The following is a 25024-nucleotide window of genomic DNA, read 5'->3' as shown; positions in this document are numbered from 1 at the left end:
CTATCGTAAAGAGGAAGCCAGCTGGAAAGTTCTGGTATTTACAATAGCTAATTCTGTTTGTGGGTTTGATGGTAAAAGATACTTCGTTTTTTTTTAACTTTGGAATTTTGTAAGATGTTCAAGCAGAGGACTGTGTTTGCCTTCTGGGTGCCAGCTTAGCCCAGTTGGCTGTAAATGCTTGGGACCCTCTGTGAGCTGGCCCAAGGTGGACATTATAAATCTACTTTACATGGATGCTACTTCTAAAGAGGTGTAGAGACACAGATGACAGCAGAGCTGCAGTGGAGAGAGCAAGGAGAGAGTCGGACAAATCCAGGGTGACCTCTGTCACCTTGGGCAAGTGGCTTCTGAGCCCTAGTGTTAGATGTAAAATGGAGAGCACCTACTTCATCGGGCTGAGATGAGGAGTAACCATGCCCAGGGTATGTGCACACAAACATGTTCACGGCTGTATGAACTCAAAACGTACAGGGAGCAGCTGTTCTAGAGAAGAAAAGATAGACCACAGCAGCCATTGCTTTCAACTGTTTTATTGCTAAACTATCATGATACAAGCCGTATAAAAATACTTTACATATAGCAAAAATAAACTACATTAAACTGGAGATTAAAAATGATTTGCATAGGAATGTGATGTATTCAGCCTCCTTTAACAGTTAAGATTCTCAAAACCTATGCCTTCCAGCACTACCCCATTGGAGAGACTTCTTTCTATTTGTTGGAGAACTAATTAGGACATTCTCAACATCCCCTCCCCTCTGAGGGCTGTAGAGGCGACAGGGTAAGTGAGGTTCTTGGACAAGATATTCAGGACGCTAAGCTTGTCCCAACCACAGCCTCCGTCTGCTCGGGCAGATGCAGAAAGCAGAAAGCTGAAAGCACCAGCTCTAATGGAAACAACATCATTAGCATCCAGTTCATCCAGACCCTGAACTAGGCAGGTGGAGTTGATTCTCATCTGCCAACAGCTGCATAAAGGCAGAGTGTGGAGCCTTTCTTCCAGCACCCAACACCCCATCTCATTTTCAGAGGGGCTTGCTTAGGGAGCATCTCTGCCTCACCAATCACCAGAAAAGTCTGTTTTTAAACAAACTGAGTTAAGACTGTGGCGTTGGCTGTAACTCGAGGCACTCATGAAAGTTGAGGGAGACTGATGTTTGCAATCACAGTTTCGCGTGATGCTCTTTTCTTAGGCATGTAGCAGGAATGCAGGAAGACACCGCAGTGGCTGCTTGGGCTCCATGAGATTTAATGCCCAAGTCCCAAGCTTGGGAGACCCGAGGTTAAGTGTGTTGGGCACCTGCTACAAGGCTGACCTTCCAGACAGTGAGTTCAGGGACGTTCACCCCAGCTTGTCAAGAATGTCACAACCCCATGCCTCTTGTAAACGTGAAAAAAATTGTGAACTGAACCCCTGATATTCTTTCAATTCAGAACAATAGAAAGCACTTAGAAAGTGCGTTTGGACATGAAAATAAACAAATTCAGCCTCCCTTCAGTCCAGAGGGACAATTAGAACACATCGGCTTCTGATCTAAATGCGACAGCTCCCATCCTGGCCAAGGCTGGCTTCCTGAGACGGGGGTCTTGGCTACGGGATGTAAACAAGAAAGGCTACAACCGTGCTTCCCAGTTCTTAGAAGGAATCAACTCGATTCATCCTAGGCTGTGTCTATGCTGGAAAACTCTGGGTGTCCTTTGGATAATGCGTAGGGGGGTGATCTGCCAGGATTCAGTCAGCTCTGTAAACATTAGCCTGGACTTCTTAGGGTTCTGTGAACACGAACTCTTTTAGAATCCCACTACAAACATGCAGTTTTTCTTTTTTTAATTCAAAATCATCTACTGGATCACTTATTTGGGGGATCTAAGCCCTTTACAATTATTCTCAGTGACAAGATCCAGGCTTAGAGCTGAAAAACATCAGCAACAATCTCAAGAAACAGGTGGTTCCTTCTTCCACAAAGCCATCCCTCCTCCTTTCTCCGGAGACGCGTTCTCCTAGGAGACAGGTGACAGGCACTGAGGTGGGGTTTTTTTTTTTTTTTTTTCTGGAATGATTAACAAATTTTCAAGAATACATCATTTCTCTTAGGGGAAAAAGAAATCATCAACATATATGTAAAAAGAGACACTTAAAAAAGATTTCTGACCATTTATAAATATTTTCTAATTCCAACAGGGGTGCAATATTTTGATGACAGATAAAAAGCATAAAAATACAGATAAGAAAATAAAATTTAATAACATACTAATTAATTTGGATTGCTATTATATATTATCAAGCAGCAGTATTTTTTGTACAATACAGGAAGACTTGCAAACTTTGGAAATATACTACATTCAGCAACATGGTAGATTTCTGTTGGAAGTGCTACATATTTACATTTCCTTGGATGTTAACAAGTGCAAACCTCAACCTCAGATCCTTCTAACACACCTGCGACACACACATCTTTACCACTTAGACATCGTTACTTTCTCGTTCTCCTAGAGGATCTTATTGCCTCTTTCCATACCGAAAATATTTCATGAGCAATTACTCTTGGCAAAACTTCCTCCTGGCACTTGTAACTGACAAAACTTTCTTGATAGCTGTCGGTTCCTAATAGACTTTCTCTTGCCTGTTTATGTCTCAAAACTAATGCTTTTGTTTCTCTTTCCTCTGCTACTTGGTATAGTTGTTTATGAAAGTGCTTCCTATAATATCCAGCTAGGATGTCTTAAAAAAGAGTTTGTGTGTGTATTATACACACACACGTACATATGTATGTACAAGAGTTTGAACTACCAGGAGGCCATTTCACTACCATGGTTAGAAGATTGATGGAAAATGCATTAGTCCTTTTTCACCCCATGCACAGTGAAGCTGAGTGACTTTGCTACAATAGCAGGAAGGCATTTGGGTAAAACGTTCAGATAACTGAGGAAAAGCCAAATTCCCTCATGTGCAAAAGATGGCTCCTAGCCAGGTCAAGTGAGAACAAATCACTCACCAGACACTAACTCTTCCCCGTGAAGTCAATGTGGCTGGAGAAAAAGTTCTTTAGGTAAAGCTGCTTGTATAATAAGCTTTTTATTAGCAAGAAGCTCGCATCCCAGAAGCTTTGCAGCAGCGGTCAACTTCTTACTGGCATTCTGTTTGTGGAAAAGAGTTTTGCTAAACTCTGTGCTTCGGGGGAGTGTGGCAGAAAGGTCCCCTGTTGTTGGGGGGAAAATGCTAGGTCTTGGCCAAAAGGTTACATAGGCGTGGGTGCAAAGGCCCCAGCCTGGGCATTCTGTCCTCTATTTAGAACACCAAACACACCAGGCCATGGTCACCATGACCTGCGCACCTGGCCCAGCTCTCAGGAAGGTGTTGCTCTGGGTCATCTTGATGAGAAAGCCAGGACTTAGAGAACCCACAGTGGGCCCTTAACTGCCATGATGCTCTTCTCAGGCCTTCTGCCCAGCAGATTTGATTGAGAAATCACTCCGAGGGTAGCCTTTTGAAGAGTGTTACGAAAATCTATACTCTGTTGATTACCGGGAAAGCAACTGAACAGCTGAAAAGGAATCCTCACTCGTCCCCAGGGTGTCTGCAATAAATGCAAACAGAAACACATCTGTGTGATAAAAACTCACCTGCCAAGAACTTTGAGATTTTATTGGTTTGCATCCAAGGAGGAAGACTCTGGATGACTCTGGGTGTGCCCAGTGGAGAGAAACAACTGGGGAAAATTCACAAATAGCGCACAATTGGCCTGAGCAGAGTGCATTCAAACTAAGGAATGTGTGAGTGGATCCGCATCTATTCGATGAGTCCTGTGCTGGACGAGGCAGTGAATGCACACAGGTCCTGGGGCCGAAGGGAGCTTTAAATGGGTTCAGGTAAAAACAACCAACGACCTTTGGGGCCAAATCCTGAGCTTGAGTGTCCCACCTTGAGTCTAGGCCAGAGAGGAAATTCAGCCCTTTTCCTCTATCACGGGGAAAGCCACTCACAGAACGCTGACGCCACTTAAGCCAAAAATCGCCTCATCTCAAAACTGTTTCACTTAACAAAAATACCCTCTCTTTTTCTTTTTCTTTTTTTTTTTGGTTGCTTTAGCCTTTCTGCCACTCTTTCTCAAAATTTAATGCACATGCTTGAGATTCTTAACTACTTTATGGGCAAAGCACTCTGGCTGTTAGGAAGGAAGAAAGCAGGAACATCAGCAAGCTGGTGGGTGGCAGGGCTGCGGCGGCCGGGCGCTCGGCCGCCTGGGCACCTGCTCCAGTCCCGGACCGCGGGCTGCAGGGGAGGAGCCGCTGGCCGAGAAGGCGCCCCCTGTAGGCGCCTTTGGCCAGCTTTCTGAAGCAGAGAGAAATAAAACAAACGTGTACAAGTGTCATAACTTAACGCCGAGAAGTTTTAACAGGTGATCTTGTGTGGGCCAGACGGTTTTGCTTCCGAATGAGAAAACTGAGAAGTAAAGCTCGAGCTGTGGCCCAGCTGTGGCCGGGAAGAGGCGACGCCCAAGGATGGCGGTCCTGCTTCTCTGCGTGTCTTCGGCCTGTAAGCTGGACTCTTGGGCCACGTTCTTTGGGTGTTCTGTTTGACAACTCCTTTCCTTCAAAAGGTACAGGGGCTGTATCTGGGACCTGGAAAAAGGAAGGCAGGGCTGCCGTTTAATCACAGTGCCCACATCTTCCGCCCCACCCCAGCCCGGGCCCCCGGGCTCCGGTCACTCCATCTCGGCGCGGTCCAGCGTGCCGTCTTGTTCAGAACGTGAGTTTGGTCAGCAGGCACTTAAGGTGAGGACGGGACACCATTAAAGTCAACCGAGATGCTCTTTGGGATTTAAAACAAAAATCAAAGGCAGAGAGTTCTCCCTGGTGTTTCTAGAGAGAGGTGGCGAGCTCCTGAATCGAGAGTCAGCTTTCTGCCAGAACATGTCCCGCGTGTGGGCTCCGGGCCGGGAGATGTACAGGAAAGGGAACAGAGGTGGGGGCAGTGGAAGGCTCCGAGGGCTCAGCTACGGAAGGTGTCTTGCTAATGGCTTCTTCTACGTCTGATTTCTGGCGGGAGGTCCTGAAAACTCCTTCCTGATAATTTCATTAACTACAAAAGAAAAGAGAAAGAGAGAAAAGAGAGGAGGGGCGAGTGAGAGGCCACCACAAACACGGATCAGGTTAGCGTTCTAGAAGCTAAAACAATTGGGCTGTTTCTTAAAACACATTCTCTTTCTCTGCACTAATACATTTGACAATTTTTAACATGAGAAATGCCTTCTTACATCGTGACTTTTTTTTCTGGATTATAATATTTTATGCTATGGATTTATTAGTAAAAATTGCCCAAATGTTAACTTTAAAAAATCGTTGCAGGGGGCCAGCCCGGTGGCGCAGCGGTTAAGTGTGTGTGCTCCACTTCGGTGGCCCGGGGTTTGCAGGTTCGGATCCCGGGCGCGAACCTACGCACCGCTCATCAAGCCATGCTGTTGCAGCGTCCCGTATAAAGTGGAGGAAGATGGGCACGGACGTTAGCCCAGGGCCAATCTTCCTCAGCAAAAAAGAGGAGGATTGGCAACAGATGTTAGCTCAGGGCTAATCTTGCTCAAAAAAAAAAAAAAAATCGTGGCAGAAATGGATTTGGGCCGTGGGGCATGTTTTAAGTAACATTCTCTCTGTCTTTTTATTTAATGCACTTCAGGCTCTCTAATGTAGACCAAACTCCTTCCATTATTATGACATCTAGAAAATACCTACTACATGACTAGCACACATTTCCTTGACCCACAAAACATACAGCTCTCAAAAGAGGGGCCTTTAGAAGAGAGTGGGTGGGGTGCCCCAGACAAAGCGTAGCCATCCATGTAAATGTAACCTCTCTTTCAGCACAACCAGGACTCCCCCCGCCACAGCTCCCCACCCCCTACACACACACTGGTGCAGGATCAGGCTGGGAGTCTTCTGAAGCAGAAAGTATCCTTGGTGGGGTTCTGGAAAATTTGGTCACCCCCCCCCCAACCCCAGAAGGACTGTGGACCTCGCAGCAGGGACCCAAGAACGCAGCACCCGCCGCTGGCATCAGACGCTGGCCTCCCCCATTTGGGCCACTTCTCTGGGGCACTGGTTCCCGGAATCAAGGCAGTAAGGTCTTAGAGTAGTGGCTCCTGCAAAAGGCTTCCTTCCGAGTTCTTGGAAAGAAGCTGCTATCACTGGCAGCCCAGACCCAGGGCGGAGGTGCGTACATGCCACAAGGTGTGTGGACACCTGCGGTTTTGCAGTTGGATTGTGTAGACTGGCCCCAGAGGTGGGAGAGGAGAGGAGGCAGACCCTTTTGGGATCCCATCAAAGGTGGATTAATCTCCCCTCTCCTAGTTCTGATGCTGAATTCTTCCCACAGCCTCCTCCGACTTGAGCCTTCTCCTGAAGTTAGAGATGGACAATGAGCAGCGAGGGTTAACTGCTGAGCTCTGCCCAAAGCCTCCCCCTGTTCAAACCAGGCGCTCCTGGGCCTAGGGTGCTTCTCCCCAGAAACCCCTGCCGGATGAGTCTGCCACCCCGTGACAGAGGAGAGTGAACACAACTGCTTCCAAGCCGGGTGAGCCGGTTGGTGTGGTTGACCTCTCTGTGCCTCAGTTTCCTCGCCTGTAAAGAGGGAATCATGCTAGCGTGTGGCCTTTAGGGCTGCTGTGAGGATGAGGCCTGGACGTCCACACAGGCTCCCAGCACGCGCCTGGTGACTGGTACTCAGTACTCAGTGGCGTTAGCTGCGACGGTTGGTAACACCCCCACGCTTTGACCTCGGGGCTGGGTTTTGGGTCAGAAGCCAGTCGGGCTCCTCTGCTGTTCCTCAGATGCAGGCTGGAGGCACGTGCAAGGCGAGAGTTCAGGTTCTGGAGCCAGAGGGCCAGAGTTAGAACCCCACCTCTGCTCTGTGCCTCAGTTTCCCCATCTGTAAATTGTGTACAAAAATACTAGCTTCCTCTGGGGTTGCTGAGGAGCTTGGAAGAGATAGTGTAAGTGACAAAGTTATCGCAGTGCCCAGTGTGTAGCAGGTGTTGGTTCGTAGAGTAGTATGTATTAGATAATGTATAAATGTATTAGAATATGATACATGCATGTGAATGTATGAGAATGTGTGTATTATAATCACAAACATTTCCGAAATGCGGGAATGGATCCATAAATAGGAACTCAGGATGAACTCCTATATTCAGCTAACCAGCATTAATTAGGCACTTACTGTGTACCAGCTGACTCCCAGGGGTCCTAAACCAGGAACCCAGGAAAAATGGCACCCCCAGCCCCGCCCCTCCACAGACCTTGCCAGGGCCCTTTGTGAGGCAGAGAGGGGGCAGCAGTGAAAGCAGAAAGGGGGGCGGGGGTCAGAGCAGCTTCACGAGAAGCTTTTCAAAGCCCGGATTCTGAAGGGCTTCCTGTTTTCTCAACCTAGGAAACGAGAGGAGTCGATCCTTAGTGGAAACTTTCCACAGCCCAGCTTTCTAAAAATAGCTGGTAGGCAGAGATGCTGGCACCTCGGCCCCTACAAAGGGGTCGTTTCCCTTCTCAGAACACAGGGCCTGTGGCGGGGGCCGGGATGGGGATGGACGCTGGGAGACGTGTCAGGCAGGCAGAAGTGGCTTTCCCCTCCCTTCAGATGAAAACGGTCCTGCTTTCTGAAAGTCAATTTCGGGTAGGAGCTAACAGTGGCATCTGGAAACCTTCAGCGAGCGCCTTGCATTCAGACCTCACGCGGTTGGGTGGGGAGGCGGCTGTGCAGCGAGGCCCACTCAAACCCCACTGAAACCTCTCTGGGCAGAGGAACCTTCTCTTTCTGAAACCTCACAGCTTGCTCTCCTGGCTGTGAACAAGGAGAAAGTTCTAGAGCAGAAATGCCAGCTAGGGGGTAGCTACTCCAGTGCAGCCACATCAGTCTGAAAACACGGGCTCATCAATTCCATGACGTCCACCATGAACTCTCTCCCTTTGTCTTCCCCATCTTTTAGTGGGGAGGAGGTCTTCCCCGCTCAGCCCTGTCACCGCCTCACTCTCACATTCTTAGTCTCACTACCTCGCTCTGCCCCTCTGCGTGCTTACGAGCCCCTTATCCAAAAACCCCGCTCTGGGCCCGCCCTCCACCTGCTTCCCCAGAGGCCCCATAGAGGCCCGGCGATCTGGTCCCTGCACTGCCGGTGACCTCGCCTCCTGCTGCCCTCCCCCGCTCACTGCACACCAGCCACAACGGCTTCCGTTCTGCACTCGACCATGCCCAGCTCGTGCCTCAGAGCCTCTGCCCTGGCTGCTCTCCTTCCTCCCTCCCTCACTTCATTCAAGGCTCTGCTCAAACACAGTCTCCTCCTCTGGGAAGCCTGCCCTGGCTGCGATCTGCAATGCCCCCCACGCCAGTTGTGCTCCTCCCCCAATCTCCTCCCCTCACCAGGTCCTGGCAATTTGCTTGCTAGTGCTTTGTTTGTGCTCTCGTTTCCCGCTGTATCCCTAGGGCTTCAACAGCGACTTGGTACATGGGAAGTACCAACATGTATGCACGGATGAGAAAACAGAAGCGTAGAAAGGCGTTAAGTAGCTTCAGATCACAGTGTCAGCACTGGGGTCTGTCCCCAGGTCTGGCCCTGAGGTCTGAGTACTGAACCACTGCTCTGTATCAGTGCCATCAATGTTTTATTCATTCCATAAACTTTTTGAGCATCTATCCTATGCCAGCTTCTGTAGCTTTCCTCCCACCTCTTCCTAAATTGGGCCACGTGCAGTTCTCCAAATAGACTCTCCCCCACCACCACCTTCTCCTAGAAGCCGTCTCACAGTCCTGCCGTGGGGCCTTCACTCCCTCCAGAAGCAAGTACTGAATTCTCAGAACGCTTTGCTTGCCCTTCCTGTGCCAGATTATTTGAGTCATCCGTATCCCCACTGCAGCACGCACACAGCAGGTGCCTAATGCATGCATCTTAGCCCACCACAAGGATGCCACACCATCAGCCTAGATCGCTTGATTTAGGGAAGCTGATTTTCCGCTGTTACCCAATTGACGAATGGGTTGTTGGTCTGTTATTTGTCTGGCACCTTTCTCTACACAGGAATATAAGCCATTCACATTTATTGAGGGCTAACTATGTGCCAGGCACTGTACTCAGCACTTAGTTATTTCTCACACCAAACCTCGTTTTACAGATGGGAAATGGAGACAGGCACTCAACTGCCATAGCAGGTGAAGGGAAGGGATTAGGATTTGAACCCAGGGCCTGTTGTATTAACCTGTACAGTATATGGCTACGTGACTGGTAAAGAGACTGTGCTGTGAAGTTCAGTAGCACAGTCTTCTGGGGGCCCTGAAATCTTCAGTGTCTTTCATGTGAACCAGGAAAAGGCAAGGGCAGGCTCTGCTAAGTGAACAGCGGAGGCGGCCCTGTGCTGAGTGGTTAAGGTGGTCACTGAGTATCACTTTCTCAAAACAGAATTGGGGCCAGTGGTGTTGAGTCTGCCACAAGTACCTCTGACCTTTTATTACCCTGAGAGAGAGGCACTGTGATGAAAACACTGATGAACTTGTCACTCAGGGGTGATGTCTAAGCCTGAAAACTAAGGCTGAAACCAGAAAGGAAAAGATGGACAGATTTAAAGTTGTTTCTCTTTAAAACTTTAAAGAAGAAATCTCTGATATATTTTCAGTACATATGACAAACGGTCATTCATATATAAAGAGGTGTTACAAATCAACAAGAAAAATATAATTATTCTAATAAAAATGACTGCAGACAGAAAAAGAAGAGAATAGACCAGAGGTCAACAAACTTTTTCTGTAAAGGGCCAGATAAAAATATTTTCCATTTTGTGGGCTCTATGGCCTCTTACTCAACTCCTCAGCCGTGCTTTGTTAGTGTGAAAGCAGCCATAGACAATATATGAGCAAATGGGCATGGCTGTGTACCGATAAAACTTTATTAACCAAAACAGGCCAGGGGCCGGATTTGGCCTGAGAGACATAGTTTGCTGATCCCTAGTATATACCAGTGGCAAAAAAGAAAAGGAAAGCAGACTGTTTTCTTTGCTTTTTTGGGATGGCAATCTGGGGAAGCCAATGCCTCTTACTAGTATTGTTCCTCAAACAATTCTGGGTTAAGTTGGTGTTAAATTTCTAAAAACTGCATTGATTGCTATTAAAAATCCCACTCTGCCCCAGGAATTTTCTGATTCACTTGAAGGCCCGGACACCTGCATGCTGACTTCCTTCTTTTAGCCAAGCTCAGAGGTTCTCAAACTTCAGCTTGTGAAGAATGGCTGCTCAGCGTTACATACAGAAAACCACACAGATACACGCTGGGTTCCCCTTAAGAGATTTTCAAGGATAATTTTAATTGTAGGACTTTTCCCCTTAACTGCTGACTTTGGAACTTAAGCCCCCGAGAAAGAAGCAACAGGCAGGAGTGGATAGACCCCTGCAGCTTCTCTCCCAAACCTCAACCATGTTTTCTATGATTCGGTGAGATCGTGTGAGTTCCCACACGAGCCCGAGAGCCTGGGGCCAGCCACCAAGGCCATGGCCTGAAAGACACTCCTCCAGCTTGGATGGGATCCAGAGAGGCTGCGTTCTCCAGGCCAACTCGGAGCCTCAGAGCCGACAAGGGTGCAGGCCCCCTACTGCCCTTCTCCTGCACACCTCGCTGAACTCACTCCCGAGTCCCAGGCTTGGGGCGAGATGAGAGGGCTGGACCTTAGGATACTGAACCACAAAGCTCACCAAGTGTTCTTTCGTCCCAGCTGCTCTCAGGTAGAGCTCCTCTCAAGGCCAAGAGTGACCTCCAGGCCGAGACTGTGCCCTGAGCGACAGCTCTGGTTTCCCCACGAGCAGTGGAAAGGGGCTGGGGGGGAAGATGGCCACTGGCCTCGGGCCTGCCCCTGTGACCTTGGTATCAAAGCTGAAATGATCTGTCCTCTGAGAACGAAGGTCCCCCAGGGCTCTGCTTGTCCGTGCTAAGTATCTTCCCAGCCTCTCATCGTCTCCCATCCGCCCTGCACGCTCTGGGGGCACTGGAGAACACTGGAGAAGAGCTTTCCAGAGGGGCCAGACTTCAGAGGCTCAGTGAAAAAGACAAAAAAACCCTTGATAGGCCTGTGGCCTTCAGCCGTGGGTGGGGCCTGAAGAGGGCCTGGTGGTAAATCCCCTCCGAGGCCTCGCAGAGCAGAGCTGGGCGCTGGGAAGGCTGAGCCAGCCGCCCGAGTTCCCAGGCCCTGTGAGGTCAGAAGCGCTGCCAAGATCTAACATGAGGGAGGGAGGCAGCACATGAAAAAGGCCCTTTGACAGCTTCTCTGAACGGCCCACACTCTCGCACTGACTTCAGCTGCGTTTTTGTCATCTTGATTCCTTGGACGTGAAGCCCCCTGGAGGGAGCCTGACACCTGGTGGGTGTCCAGCAAAAGTTCACTGGTGTTATTATTGCTTTTGACTGCAGTGCTGACAGTCCCTGCTGGAGAATGTGCCAGAGAAACCCTGCCCCACCAAGGGCTCACGCCAGTATTAGGAGGCGTCGCAGCCCCACCCTCTTGGAAACAAGGTTTTGGGGTGTTAGCTCCGCTACGTGTGCTAATGCGCACGGCATCTGCTGGTTAGTTTTACTGGGTTTTCAGAGTGAGCCATCAGTGTGATGTAATGAACCCACTTTCACTGACCAAGGGGCCATTCAAAAGCCACAGCCCGGCGAGCTGGGAAGTCGGAAGGAGACGGGTAACCCAGCAATGCCGACGCTGGCTGACTTCCGGGGGTCACTCGCCATGTGCTGGGCGCTTACTCCAATCAGAGTGTGCAGGGGATGCAATGACAGCTGGGGCACAGAAAGGTCAAGTGACATCCTCACTGTCCCACATGGACTCTATACCCAGAGCCTCCTGACACTGCGTTGGCCCAGGATCCATAGTCACTCAAGGAGGATCAGCTGCCTCAAGTCAGGTGAGGGGCTCCACTGAGCTCAGTGGGAAAACCACGGCTCCACCCCGGTCGCAGAAGCTGGGTTCACATCCAGAAATCAGGCAGCGAGTTAACGCCCCCAAAGTGCACAAGAAAGCCCCTGGGAAGAGCTGGAGCTTCGAGTTGATGAGATCAAAATCAGAAATTACCTAAGCACAGGGCGCTTCTCGGGTTTTCTGATCTACCTGCCCTCTCTTGTTCCCAAGGGCAGAACAGCCCACCGTTGATGGAGAGCCTGACTTAACTGGATACGCCAGTCAAAGTCTACAAAACCAAGGAGCTGGCACAGTGCAGGAGCAGAACTTGCAAAGACGGGAACAGGGCACAGCTGCATTCTTCCTAGGACGGGGTGATGGGGCCCCTGGGAGAGCATGCAATTCCCAGAGCCTCGTCCCCCCTTCTCCCCACCCCAACTTTGAGCTCCAGCCTCACAGACGCAGAGAAGCTCAGGGCTGTCCCCCAGGGGTGTCCACTTCAGAAGTGGTGGGGCCCAGCCCTCAAGAGCAGGACATGCTATCTGTGAGGATGGTCAGAAGACGAGGAGAGAGGGCCTTCAGGGTGTAAAGTTTTCTCATACGAAAAAAAAAAAAATTCAAGTTAAGGAAACACACAGCTGGAAAACAAAAGGAGAGGCAGAAGATAGCAATTACCTTTAACTTTGATTTCTCGGATCAAAGATCACAGTCATTCTGTTTCATAATATGTTTTGTATCCAGCTAAGGTGTGTGTCTATCAGCTCTGAAAAAGATTTGCAAAACCATTTTTGAGAAGAAAAATCACCTTCGATCTCTATTATGCTTCCAACTCATGCTAATATCATCTCTTTAATGAATACCTCTTAACCTAGGGCCACTGGGAACACAGGACAGAACTTAAGCCTCTGGCTGTATGTAGTTTAAGCCCGAATTCTGTATCATTATAACATTTGTGCCAGAATTAACCCAAAACCAGGGTAATAATCACTGAGACGAGGGACTTTGTGCAAAGAGATGGGGATCTGAGATCAAAGTGTATGGGCAAAATTATGGTGGGCTTTCTTTGTTTTTTTAAGCTGGAGAGGACGGTATGTCATGGAGTTTCAAATCATGGCCAAGTAAGAGGAGAACATAAAAAAGCTGGCCTCTGCTGCGGTCAAAGAAAGTCAGGATCTACTTAATTGTAACCCTCCCTCAGGCTTTCCTAACTGCTCAACTTGACTCCCTCTTCCTTCTTACTAGACACACAACCTCAGTGGGCATGCAGATTCACAAGACTGCACATTTGCTTCCTGTTTTTTTTGGTCGACAATGAAAACAGTTACTATTTTTTACAACCCCTGCCCAATCGCAGCACTGAAGGCACTTAAAAAGGGGACGTGACAGCAGGCTACTTTACAAGCCATTCTATGATATCACATCTTCTCCTCACTTTTATATAACAGTGAACTCCCCTCCAGGGCTGTATCATGCCTACAGCGTTCAAAACGCTTGTTCCCTCAATCCCCTTTGACCAAATTATAAGGCTAGAGTCCGTTCTGAGCGCCTGACATAGAAATATTTTCTGGGATTAATTTCCGACAGGGATGATCCAACTTGTACTCAATGCAGCTTTATCAGCATCAGTAGGTAAAGCAGGATGCTCTTTCCAGAAAAGGTGTGAGCTCCCTGAAATCTCATCTTCAAGGCAGAGAATACCCATTAATGAGATCTTTCCGGCAGTTCTGCAGTTACAGGCTGGGCTCCCAAATGCTGGGCTGCAGGAGGGTTGGTTTGGTTGGGCCCCGTTGGGGTGAGTGACAGGCTGCTGCGGCCCAGGACGAAATAGCCACCTCCCCTCTCCTCCTCAGTAGCGGCTATAATCACAGTTTGGACCCTGTGTGTCAGGCTATCACTTGAAGCAAAAAGGTCCACTCTCCAAAATCCCAGGTGCCTGTGGCCCTAAGGCCATCTCTGTCTCTACTACACATCGGCTCGTTCCAAACCCAAGAGCAGAGGCACTGTCAGATGACTCACTCAGGGCCTTGAGACACCGCCTGTATCCTGCCAATGGCCCAATGAATGTCTTCAGCCCAGACCTCACTCCCGAACTTCAGACTTAGATATCTAATTGCCCACTGGGCATCTCAAACTTAACATGGCCAAAAGCAATCTCCTGATACTCACTCCCACCCCATCAACCCCCCTAAAAAGAAGAGCCTGTTCCTCTAATTCCCATTACAGGAAACACACTCCCTTCTTCCTGTTGTTCAGGCCAATCTTGGTCACAGCCCACATCCCCTCCCTATGTAAATGCTTCTGGATCTACCCTCAAAATCTATCCAGAAACTAACAGTCTCTACCACCTCCTGTCTGGATCACTGCCCTGGCCCCTCACCCGTCGCCCTGCCTCTGTGCCGGGGCCCCTGGTCTGCGCCAACGGCAGGGTGGTGTCGTTGGAACTTAAGGTAGAGCATTCGGCTCAGTGGTTATTCCCAGAAAAAATAGCTCCAAGGTGCTCTAATGGCCAAGACGTTTTCACTTTATCCACATCTACTCATTCAAGTAGCATTTAGTAGGTACCAGGTGCCACGCACAGGCCCAAGGTCACAGCCTTGGAGCAGCAATTCAAACCGAGGTGGAACCCCAGGTACCAGGCTCCTAACACCAGCCGGCCAGGACCCGGGGGCTTTGAGGGTGGGTCTCAGGGGACCCAAAAGGCCAGAACCCAAGAAGCCAAGCCCAGCTCTATCTCCACTCCCTGCCCCTCGTCACGAGTTCAGAGAATTCATACAGCAGCAAACTGACAGGTTTGTCTGTGGCCTTTTGAGGTGCAGTTTCCTGTTTAGTCATGAAGTTTCACTCCTTAATTGTCTGTTTCTTGGTGGAAGAGAGAGGCAAAAAGAGTCAGAGGAAAGGCCTGTTTTAATTCAACTAAAACCCAAAATTCAACTCAAGACCTAGACGCCCACCAATCATCCTCCTCTGCAGGCTGCTGTTTGCACGTCTCGTTTAATCCTCACGGCCATCTCCGGGGGCCGGTGGTGTGATGCCCATTTCTCAGGTCAGCTTACTGAGGCAGAGAAAGATGGAGTGACTTGTCCAGGAACAGCCCCCTGGCTCTGGGCATAGCCAAGATGTGGCCCCAGCTCCATGGCTGCTAGTCCCAGGCTAGGGCCTCCCCATTTGGAAGATCGTCAGGCTGCCCTGGGGGCTGGGTTAAAATGCAGATTAGCATCAGAAACCCTTGGAACAAAAGCATTCTGTCAGTACATCTGTGTAAGTCTCACAGCCTCTCACTGAGCCTCAGTTTCCCCATAAAATAGGGATAAGAACACCTCCTTGGCAAGGTTGCTGTGAGGATTAAATGAGATGATATAGTTGGCTTATTGGCAGGTGTTTATTTTTAACTCTGCAGTAGGGCCCTCTGAAGAAGAAAGACGGGAGAGTGAGAGAAAAAGATGTGGAAGGAGACAGAGACCAGTCCAAGACAGTCCTCTCCAACAACCAAGAAGACAATTCTATTTCCCTCCACATTTCAACAGGAAGTAAGTTCCATTGATGAGTGTGTCTGTTCTGGTCAGTTGTTAGTAACAGGGGGGGTGGACATCAAGAGCTACCATATGCTGCCTCAGTGACACCTACAAACCCTCCCAAAGGCAGGGTCCTAGAATCACTGCCCCATTTTGTGGTCTTTTATGAGGCTAGAGCTGAAGAGCTATACAGTGATGTTGTATTTTTGCAACCCTAGGCATAAATCGGGGAATCATCCCATCAGTCTGTGGATTTGATGGTAACAGGTTATGGATTGCAAGTGGTTCACTATCATCAACACTGATCATTAACACAAAAGCACAAGATGTCAACAGAGAAAATACAGACAAACACACAGACCCAAGAATCTGTCACCTTGACAAATTATGCAACTAGCTTCCAGCCTTCTGAGCATAGGCATGCGTCTTTGAATGAGATGGAATTAGATGGGAAGACCTGTGTGCGTCTGTGTCACGGAGCTGATGGGAACTAGAGAGACCAGTCTAAGGTACGTTCAGTTTGATGGTTCTACAATGAAATACTGATGTCCCTCCCAACCGGCGGAGAACCCGCTCCCATCTCCTCCTTTCTCCACTTCTTCCGTGATTACACATCAGCTTACAGTCTAGGGAGAAACAACTCGGACTTTTCTCTGAGCTAAGCTGCCCTACAAGGAAGGACTAACCAACTGTGTAAACTCAGGCCCCTTCCGCCTCATCCTTTCCTTCCATTCAGCAGAACATCTTCTGACTAGAGGCAGCTAAGCTGCACCTCTCCTGTCAAGCAACCACACAGCTTCTATGGCAGCAACCACAGCAGGGAGAGCGTTCGAACAAACCACGGCTTACTTCCTTGTCCTTCTGCCATTTCTTCACGGCCTCGACCCCAAACCTCTGCTCGGTGGCCTCAGCCACAAAGCAAGCACTGCAAAATAAGTCATCGCCTTTTTTTTTAAACAAAACAGAAGCAAAAGAAAAGCACTTGTTACTACACCCAGTTGAGAATCGGGAAAGAAACAGTGATCCAAACCCACAAGTCAGCCTGCGACCACAAATGAGATGATAAAATAAACACCTAATTGTTTGGGAAGCCATCTTTCTCTTTGGGGGTTGGAGGAATTAACCAAGCTTTTATGTGAAGACATTTGAGTTTGTCTGTCCTTGTTTATCCGTGAGAGATGGCCCTGAGGCTGGGCGCGGGGGTCAAACCCTCTGCTGGATGAGCAGGTGGAAGCCTGGAGCAGCAGGAAGCATTTCCATCCTGAACCACTTTCCTCATGTCACAGAATTGCACAAAACTTCCTCGTGGCCTCTCGGAGGAGGTCCAAACCCCCCGCCTGCCTCGCAAGACCTTTGCTTCAAAAACCAGCATGGCCCTGCTGCTTGGAAAGGATTCACTGTGTAGCTGTCGAATCACCCAGCACAGCCTCCACCTCCCCTTCCCATAAATTCACCTTCCAGATCATTCGATGTCCTCCCACATATGTCATGACCAGCTCACAGCACAACCCCCCGCCAAAAAAAAAACACAACCACACATACACCCACACATTTCCAAAGCCCAACATAAGCCCACATCCTGTAAGGAGGCCTCCTGACCACTTCACGCTCCTTCCATGATACCTTCCCCTCTGTCTTATGTACTCTGTCTTGAAATTTCCCCCCCTAAAAGATTTCAGCCACATCTGCCTTCCCCTCGAGTCCTTCAGCCTAGTTTATCAGAATTGATGGCCCTGCAGGCTGACTTCCTGGGAGTGTAGGCCTGTCCCCACGTGCCATTGGCAAGCCCTCACCACGGGGCCCAGCCCTGGGCAAGCCCGCCGCCCCCACCACCAGCCTGGGGGGGCATGGGGGAGGGCAAATGCAGGGCCAAGCACCCTCCACCTTCCTGGTTCAGCCCAGGGCCTGTGGGGCGAGTGACAGCAAGCTAAATCAGGACCCCCCTGGGCCACCCAGCACCCCCTTCCAGGCTCACAGGCAAGAGAAGCCTAGAAAGAAATTCCACCAGGTCCGAGCAGGGAACAGACCCAGTCCTAAAGTTCTCCAAGTGAGACTCACAGGCCCGGCCACGGCACTTAGCGCTCTCAACTCACAGGCTGTGACCGGCAAAGACTCTGCGTGTGTGTGTGACATGACACCAGGTGTCCCTAAGATACACTAACTCTCCCAGGACACGCAGACAGAGCCCTAACTCCTGATTCACCCTCTTGATCAAAACTTCCAGCTGTACAGTCCCTACTATGGACTGAATTCTGCCCGTCAAAATTACTCTGTTGAAGCCCTAACCCTCAATGTGATGGTGTTTGGAGAGGGGGCCTTTGGGAGGTGATTAGGGTTAGATGAGGCCATGAGGGTGGGCCCTCATGCTGGGATTAGTGCCCTTATGAGAAGAGATACCAGAGAGCTTGTTTGCTCTCTCCCTGCCACACAGCAAAAAGGCATCCATCTGAAGAAGGCACTCACCAGAACCCGACCATGTTGGCACCCTGATCTCACACTTCTGGACCCCAGAACTGTGAGAAAATCGATTTCTGTCATTTAAGCTCCCCAATCCGTGGAATTCTGATATAGTAGCCTGAACCAAGACAGCCCCATAAGCACTGTGTGGCCAGAGTACACTCCTCTCGAACTGCTCCATTGATGCTCACGTGGCAGGCCCCTGCTAGCAAAGCAGCTAAGGTTAAATGACTGGCCGAAGGTCCCACACTGGTCCGTGGGGGGCCCGGGGTTTGAACAAGGAGCAGACGCTGCTATGGCCCCACGTTGCCCCCACCACACCTTTATGTAGTCTAGCTCCAGGCCGGGAAGGCACCTCTCTTTGCTATGCATCCGAATCCTCCGTCTCTGTCTACATCCAGCCTCCAATGCCGCCTGGGTTCCTCCAGCCAACAGCCCCTCTCCCTTGTCCACCCTGCACTGATATCACAAATGCAGCCCCTCTGTGTCTGCTGAGGCTGTAAGTCCCTGAGGGTGGGGTCGCAGACCGATCAGCGTGGGAGCTGAGCGACATGGGGAGGGGCTCTCACCCCAGGGAAGAGCCTCAGGGAAGCACACTGAGGGGAGCCAGACTGTTCGGGTCCAAATCCCAGCCTGCCACATCCTGCTGGGACTCCAGGGAAGCCCCGACCCTCTCTGCACCTCCCCTGTGAAGGGGGGCAATAATTGTTCCTAACAATTTTAGAGGGAATTTTAATGTTAGAGGGAATCAATGAGTCAACACATGACAGGTGCTTCAGACAGTGTCTGGCACACAGTAAGCGCTCCACATTCACTGAGAGCACGTGAGCCAATCTTGAACTTCTTGAGCCTCGGTTTCCTCATCTGTGCAATGGGAATAATAATGTGTACTCCAGAAAGATGTGCAATGAAGACAGCTGGCACAATGCCGAGCTAACAACGTGTTAGCAGCTGTTCCTATTATCATTGTTAATACGTATTAGCCTACCACACAGAGAACATTTGGTTAACAGACAGAATCAAGTGGACGGCCAGGCCAGCCGCCTTCACCAAAGCACTTTCACCTCGGAAGCTATTTCTGCATCTTGGGAGTGGGTGGGTCTGAGGTCAACCATGCGCTCAGAGATGCATTTTCACATCCTGCAGAGAGGGGCCCCCTCCCAGGCCACCCTGCACGGAGCACCGGCTGCACTGGGCCAGCGACATGCAGAACAGCCCTCTGAGTCACCCGCACTCTGCAAACCAGAGGCCCCCGGAAGCCAGCCCAGGCAGCAGGCCTGCACAGCGCCAGCCACCCAGACATCTTACCAGCAAGATCTCGGAGCTTACGAGAAAAACGCCGCTCCATGTCCCAAGCTGTCCCCAGCTCTCGGGATGAGTAAACATGGCAGTTCTGAGGCTCTGGTTTCGAGTAAGAGGCCGAGGTGCTAACTGGGAGGAGGGCATGTCGTTGGCAGGTCGGGGGAGGGGCAGAGCAGCTTGCAGCCAAGAAGGCGCCAAGCCCCAAGGAGGCAAGAGGAGGCCACTGGTCCTGAGCTAGCCTCCGGGGAGACACACCCGTCCTACGCTGGTCAAGCCGCACGAGACAGGTCATGTCCCCACACTCAGCTCCCTTCGGCCTTAATCCCAGCATCCTCCTCCACATCCCCTCCACCATTAGACTTCATGACTCAGAACTCCAAATCTACATGCAGCGCGGCTCATCGAGGGGCCGAGGGAGCAGTGCCTGAGGGCAGAGGCAGAGGGCTGCTCCTCAAGGCCTGGGGATGCCAGTTGGAAAGACAGGAGGCAGGTGGCCGAGTTCATGTCCACAGTTCCTAGAGGACATGTGTGTCCAGGCCAATGAAGCAACATTTGGTGGACACCTTCTATGAGGCCCCATGCTTTCACATACAGCGTCTCATTTACGGCCCACCGACAGATCTGTTAGCACGTGCCAATGTCCACACTGCCATTAGATGGATCAGGGGGACCCTGCATATATGCTGGTATGGACACAGCCTCTCAGTTGCACATGGTTACCATGGCGATGGGATCCTATTTTGGGGGAGGGGGTAGCATGGCTACCACGCAGCAAATGGGGTCAGGACAAGGACTGTGGATCTGGAACCCTAAACCTTCATTTTCCACTCAGTCCAACTTAAAGGAGGAGAAATCGTTTCTCCATGTGTGAACATCTCTATTCTGAACCTATTTCATACAGCAGCTGGGACATGGCTAGAAATTGCCCATGGAAAGACCTCAGTGGGAGGCAGGTTTTCAGAGTAGCAGATCCTCGGCAAACTGGAGATGCTTAGAGACAGGAGAGTCGGCCTTTCCAGCTAAAGCTCTCCATCCTCCCAACCCTGGACTCCATCCACTGAGGCCCCCCAAGCTTCGAGGAGGGAGGCGGGTTGTGGGGCCATCGTGAGGTGCATCCCAGCCACGCGGCAGGGTCGGTGGCTGGGGATGACAGTGAGCCCCTGTGGGAGGCGGCTCTACCCTCACTTCTGTTATGAAAGATGACCTTGAGCAGGTTTTAGAAAAACTCCACCAAACTCAATATTGCACAGTGTCCACTTTCCCCCATTTGAGCTAGAGATTCAACGATCTAAAGTTGATCTAAAGATTCAGTCCCATTCTGTGGAGCCTGACAAGCTGACTCAAACATGTCCACAGAAAAGCAAAAAGCCAAGAATAGACAAGACACCTCTGGGGAACAACAGGCTGGGGAAGGAACCTACCGGAAATCAGTAATATTTACAGATCTGCTGTAATTAACTGCCGCTGGGGACACATTCATCTATGGAAGAGAGACCAGGAGGAGGCCCACGCTTAGATGGAAACGCTATTTACCACACTGATGGATTGATTACAGTGGGGAAAGATGGACTTCTCAATAGGATAACCAGTTATCCACACGGAAAACAGGGAAATTAGAACCTTACCTCATACTGGACACAGAAATCAATTCCAAGAGGATTACAAACTTACGGTGAAAAGTAAGACTGTAATGTATTTGGAAGACAATATAGGAGAAGCTCTGGATGACATCAGGGTAGAAAAAGATTTCCAAAATCAGAACTTCAGACTGGGGAGCATCAGAATTGCCTGGAGGGGTCATGCAAGCAGATTGCTGGGCCCCACTCCCAGCGTGTCTGATTCAGCAGATGACAGCTACAGCAAAGACAACAAATGAATCTCAAGAACATAATGTTGAAGGAAAAGGCAAGTTGCAGAAAACTACTTACAGAATGATTCTATTTAGGTAAAGTTCAGAAGCATGCAAAACTCAAACACGTGGTGAAACTATACAGAAAAGGAAGTGACAACACAAAATTCAGGACAGTGATTACTCTAAGGTGAGAGTGGAGAGGATACATTCAAAATTATACATTCAACCCAGGTATGAGCATCATGCTGAGAACATCATAGAAAAGACACGAGACCCCACAAGCCACCTGATGGGAGACCACACCACCACCTACGAGGTTGTCTTGCCAAAAACATCAAAATGAATCTGATCCAGCCTCTACCCCACTACTGCCTTACAGGAAATACTGAGGCCAGAGCAACACGTTTAGATGACACCATGAGGCCGCAATCAGCAAATCTCAGACTACGCAAACCACCTGGACTCGTCAAGCAAAGACGGCATGGGGACAAAGATGAAGGGGGCATGGACAGATGAAAGAAACAGATAACACACTTCAAACAACCACAACGTGTGGGCCTGCCTTGGATCCCGTCAAACAAACCGTAAAAGAAAAATTAGGGCATTTATGAGGCAGTTGAAAATCCGAACAGTGAACTTGATGATATTAAAGAATTATTCATTTTCAGCTGTGATAATAGTATCAAAGAAAAGTATTATAAAAAGTCTTCTTATAAAGAAACATAACTGAAAGCTTTCCAGATAAATTTTTTTTTAAATCAGAGGCACTCAAAGGAATGGTTATGTTCTTTTTCTTTAAACTTGAGGGTAGGTACACGGTATTTATTTGTATTGTTATTTTTTTATCTTACATATACTTAATAAGAGCAATTTGGTATTTAAAGAAAGGAAGGAAAGAAAGAAGGAAGAGAGAAAGGAAGAAGGGAAGAAAGGAGAGGAGGGAAGAAGGGAGGGAGGAGGAAGGGAGGAGAGAGGAGGGCAGGAGAGAGGGGCAGGGCAGGAAGAAGCTGGGCAGAGAGGGAGGAGGGGAAGGATGGAGAGGAGGAGGAAGGAAGACAAACTGAGACAGACTACCTTTGTGCCCGCCATACAGAACTCGCGTGGGGGACCACAGCAAGCAGCTCACCCTTCAGGGAATGAAGGAGGGAATGAATTCTAGCACACTTGGGGGAGGAAAGTGTCACCTCCTCTGAGAGGCCTTCCCTGATGACCCTGTCCAAAGTCTTCTCTCATAACACCTGCTTCTCTCCTGCCTAGCTCGTCTCGCCACCTGAAATACACTTCTTTGTGGCATTTATTATCCCTTCTCCCCAGTAGATGGTAAGATCCACAGGGCAGGGACTTCCCCTCATTCACCCAGTATTTACCTGGCTGGTCGCAGGTATTGATAAATGAGGCTGGTGGCTGGCCTGTGCCGAGCACTTGCTCTGTACCACGTCCTATCCTAAGAAATCTACAGGCATGAACCATGCCATGTTCACCAGGGCCCCCGGGCGGGGGGGCGTTATTATTCTTATGATTCCCATTCTGCAGTTCAGTGAACCAAGGCTCAGAGAGCTGAAGGGACGTGCTCAGAGTTACACAGCCAGAAGGTGGCCGCACCAGGATTTAAACACAGGCAGTGATTCCAGGAGCAAACTCGAAACCGCTCTACCCTGCACTCCTGCCTCACCAATAAACGTTGGTTTAATGGTAAAGACAGAAGCTTTTTGTTCGGGCCTGAAACGATCAGAGTTAACCACTGAAGTCCAAGGAGGATCTGACTGAGCCAACTTATTTCCCCTGCCCACACTAGCTCCTGGGCTGCTCCCCTGCATGCACGCTTGTGCACACACACACGCACACAGAGTAACCTATACACGCCCATATTACAAACCACAATGGAAATGACTGAATCGATGCTCTTTGATTTATTTTCTGCCTGGCACATAGTAGGCCCTCAGCAAATGTGTTGAGTGGAACTAAAGTGCAAGAAATTTGGGCCAGGAGGCCAAACTTTCCAAAAAGAAACTAGAGGTGCCAACCTCGTCGTGAAAACCTCCCTTCCCGGTTCTCCCTGAGGGACCCGCCGGCGTGAACGAGCCCTTCTCTGAAACTTGAGCACCCACAGGAGGGGCCTCATCTTATCAGTTGCTCCCAGTCCATCGGGAATGACCTTAACAGGTTGCCTTCCTTCCTGCCCCTCCGCCAACACAGCCACACAGAGGGGACCCTGAATGGGGAAGAGGCCCCTAGAGCAGCAAGCGCCCTGAGCAAGTGAGCACTGTGATTCAGAGTTTGAATTCAGGAAACTCTCTCCAGGGCAGGCCTGGCCACAGTCACGTGCCAAGAGGCCATCGTGGGGTGAGCCCCAGGGACCCCCACTCTGGCATCAAACAGCTAGGAGGATTGGGCTGTGACAGCGGCCACAGGGGTAGCAACTCAGGCGGGCAGAAGACCATCCTCAGAACCTTCTCTTTAATCAGAACAGAACAGGGGGCCAGCCTGGAGGCAGCAGGTACCCTCTTTTCCAAAAGGGGCTGAGGTGGGCAGAGAAGGGAGTTCCAGTTCCTGGGCCGAGGCATGAATTGCTCAGAAGCCTGGCAGCCTGGAAAACACAGGGCTGGTTTCTGTTTTCTGCCCCCAGAAACGCCTGGAACCACAGTGGGAGGGAGGCCCGGTGGCCGGCCTGCCGGGAGAGCCCTGGCAAGGCTAGGGATGCAAATGCTGTGCTGTTTACAGAGGAAAGCCCCGCCGGCTCGGATGCCCATTCCCAGGTGTCCCCGGGCACCTTATGCCCTCTGCCAGCTGGGCCCCGGGGACGCTATCTTCGGGAGGAACGGGGAGCTGGAAGGGAGCAGAAGGGATAAGGGGCGCATGTGCCAGCTGGGCTGGTCTCTTGGCATGGAAAGCGGAGCAAGCTCGCGGGTCTCCCCGCAAAAGGAGCACTTCTGAGTCCAACGCAAGCCCAGGCCAAGCACAACAGAATCACAAGAGGGATGGGGAGAGAGGCAGAACGAGGCGAGGGCCCAGCGCGCCGAGCTGAGAGCAGCCGCCCGGCTCTCCAGGCAGCCTGCTCCTGGGTTGCACAATCGTTTCCATGGCACTTGGTTTTGCTGTCACAACAACCGTAGGATGGCCAGGCGCTGGGCAGCGTTGCTGGCCGGAGGCGAGAAATCGATTTTCTAGTGGGCGCAGCAGCCAGCACATTTTTGAGGGCCTGGCCCGGCCTGGGCTGCAGACTCTGCCTCAGTCAAGTCCACTGGACACTCCGAGGCCTGGGGAGCGCGGCATTGAGAGGGAGCCCAGGGACCGGCTGGAGGCCCCGGTGCTGTTCAGACAGGGATGCGCCCCCTTCACTGCGACCCTGCAAAGTCCCAGTGGGACATTCAAGGGCCCAGCACTTCCACCTTTGGAAACTCCAGGGCCCATCATGCCAAGCAACTAAAATGCTCCATTGCTCACAATAAATATAATTTAAACACTGCTATAAAGGTTGAAGGTGACTGGGTGACATCTTGTGTTTATAGGCATGTCATTAAACATTTATCACTTCAATTTTGCAGTTCTCTTCTTGGATCTAGAAGTTTATTCCTCTACCCCCACCCCCACACCCTGTGTCTCTCACACTTGTTTTTCAGGCCTTTTGAAAGCTCACAGCCCTAGGTTCCAAAGCTGTCCTGCTGAGGCCTGATTCTAGGACCAGGACACAGGCTGACTCCCCAGGTTGTATATGCTATCGAATCTTGTTAGCAGATGCTCTAGGGTTTGTTATTTGCATTCCTGAACTCCCAAAGAAATGTGTGGCATCTTTCCTCAAAAAAATCTAGATAAAAAACATCTACAAATGTACTCACTGGCTATGTGACCTTGGGCCAGTTACTTAACCTCTCTGGGCCAGAGTTTCCTCATCTATAAAATGGGAATAATGAAACTTGCCTCCTGGGGCTGTTGTGAGGATTAAATGAGTTAATACAGTCAAGTCTAAGTAGAGAACCTG

The 25024-nt window shown here is 50.2% G+C and overlaps 1 protein-coding gene across 2 annotated transcripts in view; it reads right to left on the bottom strand.

Annotated features, from left to right (window-relative positions):
* Positions 1 to 522: 522 nt before the first annotated feature.
* Positions 523 to 25024, bottom strand: part of NFATC2 (nuclear factor of activated T cells 2) — a 142698-nt gene continuing 118196 nt past the window's right edge. Inside the window, exons 10-11 of one of the 2 annotated variants that reach the window (XM_004430266.3) lie at positions 12598 to 12685; positions 523 to 5083 (exon numbers count right to left, since the gene is read on the bottom strand). In XM_004430266.3, the coding sequence (XP_004430323.1) occupies positions 12642 to 12685 (44 nt within the window). In that variant the 3' untranslated portion in view covers positions 523 to 5083; positions 12598 to 12641. The remainder of the gene's footprint in view (positions 5084 to 12597; positions 12686 to 25024) is intronic. The other variant, XM_004430265.3, reaches the window with a different exon arrangement.

The sequence above is a fragment of the Ceratotherium simum genome, chromosome 21 (genome assembly GCF_057802395.1).
Source record: "Ceratotherium simum simum isolate JZ-2026a chromosome 21, ASM5780239v1, whole genome shotgun sequence".
NCBI classification, from domain to species: Eukaryota; Metazoa; Chordata; class Mammalia; order Perissodactyla; family Rhinocerotidae; genus Ceratotherium; species Ceratotherium simum.
Note: the sequence above shows the minus strand (reverse complement) of the source record. Positions and strands in the feature narration are given on the sequence as shown.